The 14,262-nt window shown below is 36.2% G+C and overlaps 1 protein-coding gene across 1 annotated transcript; it reads left to right on the forward strand.

Annotated features, from left to right (window-relative positions):
• LOC109210584 (dynamin-related protein 5A) lies at nt 1,501–12,721 on the forward strand. Its single transcript, XM_019374055.1, has 16 exons — nt 1,501–1,879; nt 2,523–2,586; nt 2,678–2,782; nt 2,941–3,042; nt 3,634–3,684; nt 3,783–3,844; nt 6,773–6,863; nt 7,800–7,864; nt 9,226–9,420; nt 9,722–9,841; nt 10,025–10,095; nt 10,178–10,403; nt 11,347–11,397; nt 11,665–11,893; nt 12,031–12,170; nt 12,328–12,721. The coding sequence occupies exons 1-16, from the start codon at nt 1,751–1,753 to the stop codon at nt 12,454–12,456; spliced, it is 1,830 nt and encodes a 609-aa protein (XP_019229600.1). The 5' UTR covers nt 1,501–1,750; the 3' UTR covers nt 12,457–12,721.

Consider the following 14,262-nt stretch of genomic DNA (forward strand, 5'->3'; position numbering starts at 1 on the left):
AACCAAACCGATTATAGGAGTAGCTATTTCAAATTTATTATTACACCTATATATATGTATATTGTTATACAAAGTTTCAAAAAATTTATGGTAAATGTTAATAGTTTGCACTTTTAATATAGTTCTTTACCTTTACATTCTAGTTTGATTGGTAATTTTTCTTTTGTTTAGTGTAAGAATCCATTTCGTGTTAAACCTAACATATTTGATTCAATTATCATCAATATATCTTGGTAAATAATAGATTTCTCAAAGGGCAATTGATTTGATAGTGTTACATTGAAAATGTAGTCGCCGGAATATGTGTTTGGTAGTGTATGTCTTATATTTAAGAAAAAACCGACAAATAACCGAAAAAACCGAAAAAACGACATAAACCGAATCGAGAAAAACTGACTTAATTGGTTTGGTTTGGTTCTAATATTTGAAAAACCGACTTACTTGGTTTGGTTTCTTTTTAGGGAAAAACCGATCCAAACCGAACCATGAACACCCCTAGTCATGGCTGTTGGAACAGGTGTGACCCTCTGAATAGGTTTGCAACCTTTTAGAACAGTCATGGCTGTTGGAAATTTTTGCGGGAAATTTAAAACGAATTTAAATTAATCCGGAAAAGAAAAACGGGTTAGACCGGATCGGGTCGCAGGTCATCCCTCTATTTCTTTTTCCACCATTTTCCATTCATACCTCTTTTGTTATTATTTATTAAATAACAAACCCAACATATCAGACATCTAATGTGATAAAGTTATCAAACATACTCACATTCAGAATAATTTCTTTTTTCCTTTAAAAACTAGAAGTTTTCCTAGTGATTTGCATTTTATTTCGCAAGAAAGATCTTCTAATTAAACTATACTATACTTTAGGTTAAGTGCATCCAGCATGCACCAACAGTTTTTGCATTCAAAAAATAAGTATTTTTCATTCTTCCGGTATATATGTACTTAATCCAGCATTTGTGCTTTCAAAAGTAAGTTATATTCGTCATTCTTTGCATACTTTATGTACAAGCCACCAACTTCAATGTCCCGTGCAATACGAATGATATAAGTGTAGGGGTGTTAACATATACTTTTCGTTTAATACTAGACTAGATATATCTAATAATAATAAAATTTGATGCTATATCTAGGTGTCAAAGCTTGAGAAATAGTGCAACAAATGAAAGGCAAGACATTTACTCCATTAATTATCAACTTGTAGAGAAACTCTAGTAGATATAATTTTGTAAATAATAATTACACCCACTTATCAAAAACAAAAAATAGTTCAACAAGTTAAAATAACTTAACAAATACAGCTTAGATCAAACAAAATATCTTTTTTCTGTATCAAGCATAACCTTAACTTCAACAAAAAATAAACAAAAAAAATACACAACCTCAACAAAAGTGAAGAAGTTCGTGAAAGGAAATTGATAGAGCAACATTCAACAAAGACGGCACGGTGCCTTAAGGCCCCAAAAGTTGTGAAAACTGACATAGAAGTCTCTGATTAATTCATTTACTTACAACCGAACCCAACCGACGTCGACGCGGTCCGTCGTTTAAATTTTCTATCTCCCTTATACATCCAATAATAAAGGAAACTTTCCAATTTCAAATTCTAAAGTCGACCCGTTGCCCACTTCTCTCTCCTTTCTTCAATTCATTGCCGATCTATCGATCGATTACGAAATCGCCGGCGGTGCTGATTACATTGTTTTAGTCGTTACCTGAGTCAAGTTGCCGATCTTTGACTCGGATCAATGGAGAATCTCATACAATTGGTTAACAGATTACAGAGAGCTTGTACAGCCCTTGGCGATCACGGTGAAGAGAGTGCATTGCCTACTCTCTGGGATGCCCTTCCTTCCATCGCCGTCGTTGGTGGTCAGGTCTCTCCGATCTCCTTATTCGTTCGATTCAGATCTGTGCTTTGTACCATTATTATCTTTCTATTGGTTTTTTCCTGTTACTTTAATTTCTAGAATCTTCCTTTACTGCGTCTGTATCTATTGTCCTTGAACAAGATTTCTTAATCTTTGCTTATCTTTTGTTAGTTTGATAATATGCAGTTCATGATGAAATAAGTGTTTTCTCGAAATCTAGGGTTCCGATCTATTTGTGAATTCTTGAAGGAGTCAGTCTGTTGGTAGGGAATTTTAGTTCATGTTGGCATATCTGATGATGAGTTGTAGTCCTTTAAAACGTACAAGCGTCTAATGTGAAAGCATCGTGCCGCTTTTGTGCAGTAGAAGTTCTATGAGCTGCTTGATGTTACTGCGATACTGCATGGATATAGGATACTTTAGCTCTCTGTGTTTCTGCTTGTTTTATGTGCATTTATCAATTCCTTTTGAGTTAATATATGTTATTCTGTGCTGTGATCGTTTTGTAGCAGCGAATTATCGTATGTTTTGGTCTGATTATATGTGTTAAACAAAATTAATGTGTGCTTAATATCATCTGAACACTCTTGGTGTAATGATTTGCTGGTTTAATAGCATTGCTTAACTTCATATTCTGTATGGCTTATAGAGCTCTGGGAAGTCTTCAGTGCTTGAGAGCATTGTTGGAAAGGATTTTTTGCCTCGTGGATCCGGTAAAAATAATGCGTTCTTTATTAGTGCTGTTTACTTGAAGTTTTTATCAATGCCAGATCACAAGAAAGACTAATAACATTTCATGTGCAGGTATTGTCACTCGTCGACCCCTTGTCCTACAGCTTCATCGGATAGATGAGGGTAGAGAATATGCAGAATTTGGACACCTTCCAAGGAAGAGGTTTACTGATTTTGGTGAGTCGCTAGACAATATATACCATCATTGTTTATGCAGTCCTAATTTTCACCTTCCACATGTATCACCTAATATACTTTAGCATATTTGTCATCTTCGTTGATCACCTTGCTTTATTGTCTTTTTGACTTCTAAATCCTGTGTATCTTTTGTTCAGCTGCCGTGAGAAAGGAGATTGCTGACGAGACTGATCGAGAGACAGGCCGTTCTAAACAGATCTCCAGCGTCCCAATTTATCTCAGTATATATTCTCCAAACGGTACGAAGAGATTTTAGCTTTCTCCATTAGCAATGGTGTATTGTGATTCAGTATAAGGTTGAAAGTTATGTGCTTGTGTTGAATAAGCAGTACTTGAACTTACCCTCTAAATAAAAGAAGTCCTTGAACCTTGTATTCGGAGTATTATATTTGAAATTCAGAATTATACTGATCTTTGTTTTACTGAAACATGTGCAACAGTTAATGCAACTAAACAAACTCCCCATCTGAGTATTTACTGGACAGTTAAAGGCTTAATGCATCTTGGATAAAATCTCATGTAGTGGACAGCTTTGCTGCTGACCATGATTGTGGTCTATACGTTAGTGGAGAGCTTTTCAAATTTTTATCACTTGTGAAAATCTATTTGATGTTGAATATTGGTGTTTTTGTCCTTCGTTTCCTATTGGGCTATACCTCTAATTTGAGTCGCAGCATTTTGTTGGTGCCAGTTGTGTCCCTCTTTTCCGTCATATAATTTTTGAGAAAGTCCCTAATAGACACAGTCTGCAATTGTTCTTCCGTGTTCTATATTTCTGCTTTTTCCCCCCTGGCTTTTGACATCTGAATTTTGATTTTGGTCAATGCCAGTCGTAAACTTGACACTGATCGATCTTCCTGGACTTACAAAAGTAGCAGTTGGTGAGTTGCTTGTTTGGCTCATCAGTTTTAGTTGTTTCTTGCCTTTTCCTGATAATGGACTATTTCTGAAGCAAATTCTCTCCATTGAATTCTTTTAGAGGGACAATCTGAGAGCATTGTTGCGGACATTGAAAACATGGTTCGCTCTTATATTGAGAAGGTTAGTTGTACTTTCTCTTATTTATAAAATTTTCTATGGGCATTGTTCAAGTGTCTTTACACTTAGGAAAACAATAATACAGCACCAAGTTCGCTGACGGCCCATCCGGTGAATCGCGGAAGGAAGTCTCAGGGATTGGAATTAGAATAAAAATAAATGATTTGTGTGATTTGGATCTATTCTTGAGATTAAGGGTAGGGATCAGCATAGAACTGCTTAGCAAGATGGACTAGGGTTAGGGGTATCTCTGGAGCTTGGGGAGGGAAAGGGGATCACTGGAATGGTGAAAGGGTAATGAGTCTACCATAAAATGCTGGTTCATGAACGGTTGAGATAGAATGTTGCTTATCTGATCCTCTCTCAATTTTGCCCCTATGAATGATCGTTTTGGCCATTTCAAAATAGAATGCGTATTGGCGTTAAGGCACTATGGAAATTGTCACGCCCCGAACCATGGCCTGGGCGTAACACGACACTCGGTGCCTGACTGCATGTGACCGAGCGAACCAACTATATGGCTGGATCAACATGTGGTATAACTGTAAGCTTGTGGTAAATATATGGCATGATAATCTACTAACGAGTCTGACTGAAATATCATAGATGCGGAAAATACTGAAATGGTCTGCAAGTATAAACAAGTAGCCGACAAGGCTAACACATTAAAGCCTGCTAATATTTGACCGACTGGGTTATAGTCTACGAAGCCTCTAAAGAATACTGAAAATGTCAACTGTTTACCGGGACAAGGTCCCCGGTATACCTTATTAACTGAAATACTATAATGACTAAAACAAAATAGAGATAAGGCCCCGAAAGACTGGGGCTCACCAATAGCTGATACGAGATGCCCTAGCAAGCAGAATCGTCAACCTGAAAATCGTTACCTGCATCGCGAGATGCAGGCCCCGAGCAAAAGGGACGTCAGTACACTTGAATTGTACTGGTATGTAAAATAGCTGAACAAAAGAACTGTAAATACTGAAACTGAAACTGAACTACTAGCTGATAAACTGATAACTGAACAAGGAAGTAAGGATGTGAATACTCCCTCTTCTGAATGATGAACAACCTATTTAACTGAATATTAAACTACGGCCTCAGGCCCAATATATGTATATATATATGTATATATATATATATCTATATATCATATATATATATATATATATATATATATATATGTGCACAACTGCCTCGGGCCCAAGTATACGTATACATAACTGCGGCCTCAGGCCCAAATACAGGTGTTCAACCTTCAAGAATAAATAATCAGGAACTGAGAATCATATTACAATACATGATACTAAAATAATGAGCCATACCGAGTTACATGATACTGGAATAGTGGATAGGTGAGATGAGTATTCATAATAAGTCGATTTGTCATAACTGAAACTCATAGAATATCGAATGATTATGAAACTATGCCATCTAGAGAATAGAAGTTCTACTACTATTCAGGGAACAAAGGCATAGTTCCTTTCTGGGGAAACTGGTAATGGTCATAACGAATGGGACGTAGAGAGAATCATAGACATTCCCAAACGTAAAGAGTTAGCCTTACATACCTTAACTTCCTGCCCTTGAGCGTAATACAACGTTTGTCAACCCCTTTCAACTTTAATCTATAGCAATACAAGTCAAAGGGATTCCATATTAGCTATGGTGCTCATGTTTTGGTCATTTAAGCATTTTATCAAACACTTGGTGAAAATAAAGCTTCATAGTCCTTATTAATGGTGTCTCTACACCCAACAACCCATTCTCTTGTTCCTAGATAAATTCTAAAGCCTCAAATGATTTTATCAACATTATTCTTCATCACCCATAAGGTAAACAACACTCTTAACCAATAATCAACAATTTACACCCCAACCGTATAATCGTTCATGCTTTTCTATCAACCCAACAACTCATATCTCATGAACTAGGATTTATAATCATTAAACCAATGTCAGAATCAATTAGAGGGTGAAGACATTACCTTTTTGAAGTTCAAACCCTTTGAATTTGAGTTCTAGGCTTCCTTCTCTCATCAATGATGTCCCAATCGAATATCTAATGATATGGAGGGTTTACCTATGTTAATAAGATGTTGGGAAGTTGCAATTAACTTAGAATCACCATTAAAACTTACCTTGGGTGGTGGAGGGACCCTTAAGGAGTTAGGTTTTTGAGAGCTTTACTTTCTAGAGCAAGTATTTATGTTTTGGGGCTGTTGGGGACGAAATAGGGCTAAAAAATGACTTCCCAAGCTGGCCACAGCGTCCCAGTTGGCGCGACCGCGGTAAATCGCTGGGACACTGCCTCGCGACCGCGGTAAATCGCTGGGACACTGCCTCGCCACCGCGGTCGCGGTGAAAACGCGGCAGGACCGCGGTGGTTACATACCTTTCTGTAAAACGGGCATAACTTTTTGCACTGGGCTCCGTTTGGGCTCCACAATATATCGTTGGAAAGCTATTTCAATGGCCTACAACTTTCATGCTTTGAATTTTCCCAAATTCCTTATACATTTTCACTAAAACATGCTGGAAGACAGACCTTCTGCAAATGTAGTCGATTTTATCAAATCTTATGCACCACACTTTCCATCTTGATTTTGAAACAACTATTTTCACCCATAATCATCCCGATGGGACTTCACATGTTCAAAATATAACCTTACTACTCCTTTAACTCATTCATAACTAAGCCGAATTTACGGGGTGTTACAGAAATAACCTCGGAATCATAACTCCAAAATGAAATCAGGACTTAAAATAGAATTGGAATGAAACATTGTTATTCCACTCTGTTGTTGTTATATTGTCCCAAAGAGGCCATACATTATGAGCGGTTTACTTTTTGATTTATGATGTTGGTAAATATATTGGCTTTTAAGAATCTCAGTTACTTCTTCATTCCATTGTTTTTACATTGCAGCCAAATTGCATTATTCTTGCTGTTTCTCCTGCGAATCAAGATCTTGCAACATCGGATGCTATTAAGATTTCTCGCGAAGTAGACCCTAAAGGTTAGAGTTCAGAATGTCCTCTTCTTCGCCTTTTTTTCTCTAGGTTGCTTGCTATATTTGATCAGTTATGTATATTTTGATTGATGTCAAATAGCTGGATCTAGTCAATTTATGTGGTTTAGTTAATTATTGTTTTGCAAATTGTTCACTTGAGCAGAAGCTGGAATTCAGAAATAGATTGGAATGCTGCATGCTTCTAAGAAACTTTTCTTTCTCACTTTATTTTTTTCTGTTCTTATCTCTCTTTTGTTGACTTATCAATTATTTTTAACATCATTGCGTACAAGGTAAGCACATTAAAATATGCGCTTTTTCGTTGCCTCATAAAATAGTTATCCATGTTGACAATGATGATAGAGTTCTTGGGGTTTGTTTGTTCTATTTCTTCACATGTTCTGTGGCTCTCTTGAAAGTAAGAGGATTAACGTTACCAATTATTATGGACAAGTAATATTCGATATCCGTGAACTCTTATACGTCCCTTTCTTCCTGATAAGTAATGCACATTTCTCATGCAATATAACCATTAAATGTGACAAAGGAAGAGGACGAAGACTTGGATTTCATGGAAAATAAAGATGAAACAAGAAATTAAAAATAGAACTGAGAAGAGAAATAATTTTGTCTTGTACACATTGAATCCAACAGTATTTAAGACCAAATCTTAGTATCTTGTATACATTAGGGAACTCTGGGTTTCGGTCTCATTTAAATTATTATTGATTGAGCAAATAATGTAGCTAGATTTTTTGCTTGAATCATTATCTTTTTGCATTTGCCTCTCTTTCCTTTTGTGTTATCTTGTGTAGCAATCCAATAGACCATGCTAGGTCTTATTTTTGAGATAGTCTGAATTATAAATTGTTATATCAAGAGTATTTTGGTAAATGAGATGATTAATATTGCCGTTTAACACTGAAAGTCTTCTTGCCTCAGGGGAAAGGACATTTGGTGTTCTGACCAAGATTGATCTTATGGATAAGGGTACTGATGCTGTCGATGTAAGTTTGTTATTTGGTTAGATAATGATTACTTCCTACTTTCGTCTGTTTGGTAAAAGTATATTTGCACCAAGCGTGGGGCAACTTTAGTAAACGTGAATGTTGGAGCTCCTCTGTACATGGTTTTTTGGTATAGTTCTTTCAAGAGAAGCCAGGCATGGGTTATTCTTCTTGAACTTCCATTCTTAGATTGTAAATCCACATTGTAACTTGTAAGTTGGTCTCGTAAATGATTGGGGGAAATCATGTATACATGGCGTTATTGACAAGTTATGCTTTTTGTTGATAGTTACATTTGGAGAACTTTGGGGAAGAATTCTCCATCACATAACCCTCATATCATCTTTGATTCAATTTATTTAGGCCAAGTTTGGAAATTTTGCTAATTGATTTTAGTCGGGCTAGGGAAATGATGATATCTATCAATGTTGAGTGAATACCAAATACATACTTTTTGTATCTACAATGGTGAAATAATATCTATGTGAAGCAATACTCATTTGGTTAGATGGAACAAAAAGCACCACTTTTTGGGCCTAACATAAAATCAAGAATGATGGATATGGATTAGTCTCTACTGAAGTCTTTGAAATTTGAAGTAGATTTCTTGTGTGTTTCGAAGGATCTTTATGAAATGCCTATCCCCATATCTCACCCATTTTCAGGGGGGCTCAAGACAAATGAAGAGTCTGGTTAGCAGACTTTCTCTAGTATTGCAAATTTATTGTTTTCAGAAGTAGGTTCTGTATAAAGAAAAAAGGTTGTTTAGACGAACATGTCAAAGAAAGTTTAAACAAAATCTCAATGTGTAGTAAAGTGAAAAATGAAATTATACTAAAGGGATCTAAAATCTTGTAAATCTGTCATTAATTTTGAACTCACTTTAAAGATTTTATTATCAAAGACAATTGTGAGGAATCGTCCTTGCTACAGCAATCCAAAATGAAATTTTAATCTGTTCAATTTTGTTGACGTCTTCCTGGTTATGGAAAAGGAGCATTAGGAGAGGAAAATATGCTTTTTGAATGGTGTGTTTTATGTGAACTACTAGTGTCTGTATATGCTTTTATATTTGACTAAATGATAAGCCCTCAAGTAAGCAATCTAAAGCAATAGGCATGGTTTGGTTTCAAGATATAAGATGTGATGGAAACACCTATACTTATCTTTCTCTTTGAGTTCTTGTCTGAGCATTTCAGAATACTACCTTTTGGAATAGATTAATAGTTGTCAACATTTCCTTTTGCTGCTCAGTTGGATACTACCTAATTCTTTTCTTGGTCGAATAGCCAAATGTTTGTTCACACTTTTATAAAGGTTTGCTATGGTTGTTATGTTAAATCATCTTATTGGATTTTCAGATCTTGGAAGGAAGAGCATATAAACTACAATTTCCATGGATAGGTGTCGTCAATCGTTCTCAACAAGATATTAATAAAAACGTTGACATGATTGCTGCCAGGCGTAGAGAAAAGGAGTATTTTTCTAGTACCCCTGAGTACAGGCATATGGCCAACAGGATGGGTTCAGAACATCTTGGGAAAGTTATGTCAAAAGTATGTTATATTCTCAAAGAATGTCTTTTTTCTATTTTGAATTGTTGTTTAAGTGCCCTTCGTGCAGAAACGTTTTTAATTAGTGCATGTGCCCTCTCTCTCTAAATTTATTTCCTGTCCTCTGAAGAAAGTTTGAGAACAAGTATTTATATAACTTTTTCTACCAAATGCTTTGTTTTTATTGATGCTTTAAATGAAGCTCTCGAGGTCTTAATGTTTTTCCTAATTGGCGTAGTCATGATTTTCAGTTTTCCAGATTACTAACTTGTCTTTTTTTTAAACCTCGTTAATGCCTATTTAGCACTTGGAGTCTGTTATCAAGTCAAGAATTCCAGGTCTTCAGTCTCTTATCAACAAGACCATCATTGAGCTAGAAAATGAATTGAGCCGTCTTGGGAAGCCCATTGCGACAGATGCTGGAGTAAGTATCATCTTGAATTTTCTGTTGAATTGGTTATCAAATTTTGCCAGACAGATTTTACTCTAGCTGTAATGAGTTGGTTCTGTACTTTTCATGTTAGCTTTCAGAATGTATGTTTGCTTTCTTGTGGCTATACAATGTATGTGATGTCTTTGTTGTGCATGTTTAAATTTGTCAATGCAGGGAAAGTTGTACATGATTATGGAAGTCTGTCGTACATTTGATGGAATCTTCAAAGAACATCTTGATGGAGTGTAAGTATTCTCTGCCGCTTCCGTCTTTTTAATCTACAGTAATAAATTATGCTGCTGTGTTCTAATCTTATTTTTGTTGCAGTCGACCCGGTGGAGATAAAATATATAATGTCTTTGATAATCAGCTTCCAGCTGCATTGAAAAGATTGCAATTTGATAAGCAACTTTCAATGGACAATGTAAGGAAACTTATAACCGAAGCTGATGGATACCAACCACATCTGATTGCTCCTGAGCAAGGATATCGTCGTCTTATTGAATCCTCCTTGACTTCTATGAAGGGTCCTGCTGAAGCAGCCGTTGATGCGGTACGGAACTAAATTCTCTCTGATATGCTTCTAGAATTGCAACTAACGAGAGTTCTCTGCGTGAACGATTTGTATTAGCTTTGTTCAATTTTCTTAGTGTTAAGGATCTCCTTCTAGTTCCCCTTTGCCTCTTCTTTGTCTTTTCCTCTGCCTTTCGATGATTCTTATTCCAGGCTTCTATTTTAAGTAGTGGGGTATGTTAAAGACTGTATAATTGGATCTCTGAATTTGAACTCTTGAGGGACAATTACTGCTCGCTGTTGAGTGTGTGATACAGTTAAACCTCTCTATAATGGTGTCGTTTGTCTGGACATTTTTTGGCTGCTATAGCAAATTGCTTTTATAGAGGACATATATTATAGCATAACATGAAATATTGGAAAAAAAAACTTGGCCGTTATTGTGAAGTGTTGTTATAGAGGACAATTGTTATAGAGAAGTTTGATTATTTCACTGTTTAAATGTCGCAACGGCAATGCCTAATGTCTGCGATATGTTAGTTTTAAGTCTATTTGGATTTTATTTGTATTTGAAACAATGTACTTAAAGAAAGATGTAATCTTGAACGGGGATGTAAGTTGACCTAGAAACCAGTTGTTTCTCTGTAGAAATGAGAACTTGCGAGAAAGTTAGAATGTCTACTCTGGTGAACTCATTTTGTACTGGAATGACAAGTATGAGGTTTTATTTTTGTTTTTGCCATGTACCTTCTAAAAGTTGAACTATGTAAATCCAGCAGTATATAACTATCAATTACATTATTACGTTTCAAACTGAGAGGAAATGTGGAGACTGCGTTGTTGTTAAAGTATTAGTGTGGAGTATTTTGTGCTTGACCTTGTTTAATTAGAGTACACTGGGGCTTTTGTTCAGTGTTATGGGCACATCTCTTGGTGCAGTTGGCAAAATAATTCTTTAACTATTTCATCTGCAACATTTTCAGGTTCATGCTATTCTGAAGGAACTGGTTCACAAGTCAATTAGTGAGACTGCAGTATGTTCACTTACCTTTTAAAATTACTATTCTGAGTTTTAGATATATGAAAAGCTTTAATGTTTGTCATAAATCTCAGCCATTCTCATTTATGATTCTAAAAGTTCATTCTGGTGGAGTTAAACGAATGAACCCCCAGTAATGATCGTGCTCAGTGATTCTGACACGGAAAAAGTCAGAAGAATTATCTCATTACCATGATTAAGTTTTGTTAAACAGTTAGAAGGGTACAAATAATTCACATACTGTGCCTTTTGTTATTGGCAGGAGCTAAAGCAATATCCCTCTCTTAGAGTTGAGGTCAACGGTGCAGCTGTTGAATCACTAGAAAGGATGAGGGATGAAAGCAAAAAAGCAACTCTTCAGCTGGTTGAAATGGAGTGTAGTTACCTGACTGTAGATTTCTTCCGGAAACTTCCTCAAGATATTGAGAAGGGAGGAAATCCAACACATTCAATTTTTGACCGGTATAATGATTCCTATCTTCGAAGGATAGGTGAGTTTTGAATTAGCTTTTATCCTTGAAATTCATTGGTCTTTCAATTAGTCTTTTGAAATTTGCTGGCACCGTGACTGCGTTATTGCATGTGATTTATTTTGTGTGTGTCCTCTGATGGGCTCTTTTCTCAACAGGATCGAATGTGTTGTCTTATGTCAATATGGTTTGTGCTACTTTGAGGAATTCCATTCCTAAATCTGTTGTTTATTGTCAAGTACGGGAGGCCAAGCGCAGCTTGCTTGATCATTTCTTTACTGATTTGGGAAAGAAAGAGGTGAGAATTTCGCATCTCACTGTACTTCTTTTTCTCGGGAAAGGGGGGGGGGGGGGTGTTCAGTTGGGAGAAGAGAGCATCATATCGAACGATGATGACTTTGATGTATCAACGATAATCTCTGATTCTTTTCTTCCCTTTTCAACCTTTTTTGCAGGGGAAACAGCTGGGTACTTTGCTGGACGAGGACCCAGCAATAATGCAGCGTCGTATCTCTCTGGCGAAGAGACTTGAGTTGTACAGAGCTGCTCAGGGTGAGATCGATTCAGTTGCATGGGCTAAATAGACGCAAACCGTTCTTTTTCCTCCAATTTTGTTCATCACGATTGGGATGTAGGAGACACGTGGTCTATGATTCTTTGCTTCAACATGTAATTCTTTCCATGGTAATTAGTGATATACTAGATAGGTAGGGGAGTTAATTAGTCGGTTTGGTACGGTTTTGAAAGACTTCGCTTTGCTATTTTCGGTTTTAAAAAGGTTTTATACCAAATACTATACCGAAATAAATTTAATATTTGTTTGGTTTTTCAGTTTTTGGTTACTGTTTATGCGGTTGTGTAATTACATACCGAACTTATAATTCATGAAACTGGTTTTTCAGACTCAAGCGAAAATATCGTTTTTTAAAAAATTTACTAACTTTTAGTTAAAACAAATAGCAGTCAGCCAACGAACAATGCCAATCATTATGGACACTTGGACAGAGTAAGAGTTGGAAAAAGTCATTGCGTGTTATGCATGGAGTTTTGGATTATTTGTCCCAGACCCCTATTATTACTCTGCCTTAAAATTATTTGAGGATGTAAAATAGTTGCTGCAGCAAGCTACGCTTCTTGTCGAGCTAAGCTAAAATTTTGGTCGCTGCAACCAACAGTCCTTAATTCCTTAAAGTTTCTGCCGATTCATCCATTTCGTGGAGCTTGTTTAAAAAATAAGTGAAAAAAACAGGATGATATCCTGTAATATTTTATGGGAGAATTTTATTTGTATTCTATGAATGTTTGATATCGCCAATATTATATAGGCTAGGTATCTAAAATTATTGCATATATATCTAATGATACGCACTACGGGTAGGGACATTTTTTTTTTTTTTGATCAATTGAGCAGGGAATAAATCTCAGAACGTGCTTAACCGAAAAAAGATTCTCATAATGTGCTTGATCAACCTCGGAAGTTGTTTAGATATAAGATATATATTATTTATATTATTCCTTCCGTCTCAAATTATCTGTCGTGTTTCTTGTTTATTAAATTGGAGAGGTATTTGACTGTTTTACCCTTATTTATGTCTTAAAATATAATGTATTTTCATTTAATATTACTTACAATTGAGGTATTTATAGTTTTCAAGAACAATTAATATTAACGGTAGAATATGAAAAAGATAATTAATTTAGTCTTTTAACTTCTAAAATGACATATAATTGAAGAAAATTGTTTTTAGGAACCATGACAGATAATTTGAGACGGATAAAATATCTTGTAGGTGGGCGTGGCTCCCATGGATGACAAGATGCGGGAAGCGAGGTTCAGATGGTTCGGGCACGTACAAAGTAGAAGTCCAGATGCCCCGGTAAGGAGGTGCGAGCGTTGGAGTTGGTGGGTACGAGGAGAGGTAGAGGGCGGCCTAAGAAGTATTGGGGAGAGGTGATCGGGCGGGATATGGTGAAGCTTAGATCTCTGAGGATATGACCCTCGATAAGAAGCTGTGGAGGTCGAGTATTAAGGTTGTAGGTTAGGAGGTAGTTGATAATATTTCTAAATTGTAGGTTAGGAGGTAGTTGATAATATTTCTAACTCGTACAAGTGTGAGGCTAGTCTGATAGGATTTTGTCGTTGACTGCTAGTGGTCAATGTTGTGTTCACACTATTCTTCCGTTTTTATAGTGCCGAGCCTTATTTACTAGTTCTCGTTTTTGCTTTTCATCACTCGTTCTTGTGATGCTGTTATTATTTTTATGGTTTTTGTTTGGTACTGATATATTGTCTCTTCTCGTCTTCTTGAGCCGATGGTCTATCGAAAACAGCCTCGGGTAGAGGTAGGTCAGCGTACACATTACCCTCTCCAATACTTGTAGAATTTTAT

Source organism: Nicotiana attenuata, chromosome 1 (assembly GCF_001879085.1).
Source record: "Nicotiana attenuata strain UT chromosome 1, NIATTr2, whole genome shotgun sequence".
Taxonomy (NCBI): Eukaryota; Viridiplantae; Streptophyta; class Magnoliopsida; order Solanales; family Solanaceae; genus Nicotiana; species Nicotiana attenuata.

Excerpts from the sequence above, each read along its gene's own strand:
- LOC109210584 (XM_019374055.1), top strand. The coding sequence starts at position 1,751 with ATGGAGAATCTCATACAATTGGTTAACAGATTACAGAGAGCTTGTACA. Across the intron at positions 3,845-6,772 it reads TTCGCTCTTATATTGAGAAG|CCAAATTGCATTATTCTTGC; the intron begins GTTAGTTGTACT and ends TTTACATTGCAG. Across the intron at positions 11,894-12,030 it reads TTCCTATCTTCGAAGGATAG|GATCGAATGTGTTGTCTTAT; the intron begins GTGAGTTTTGAA and ends TTTTCTCAACAG.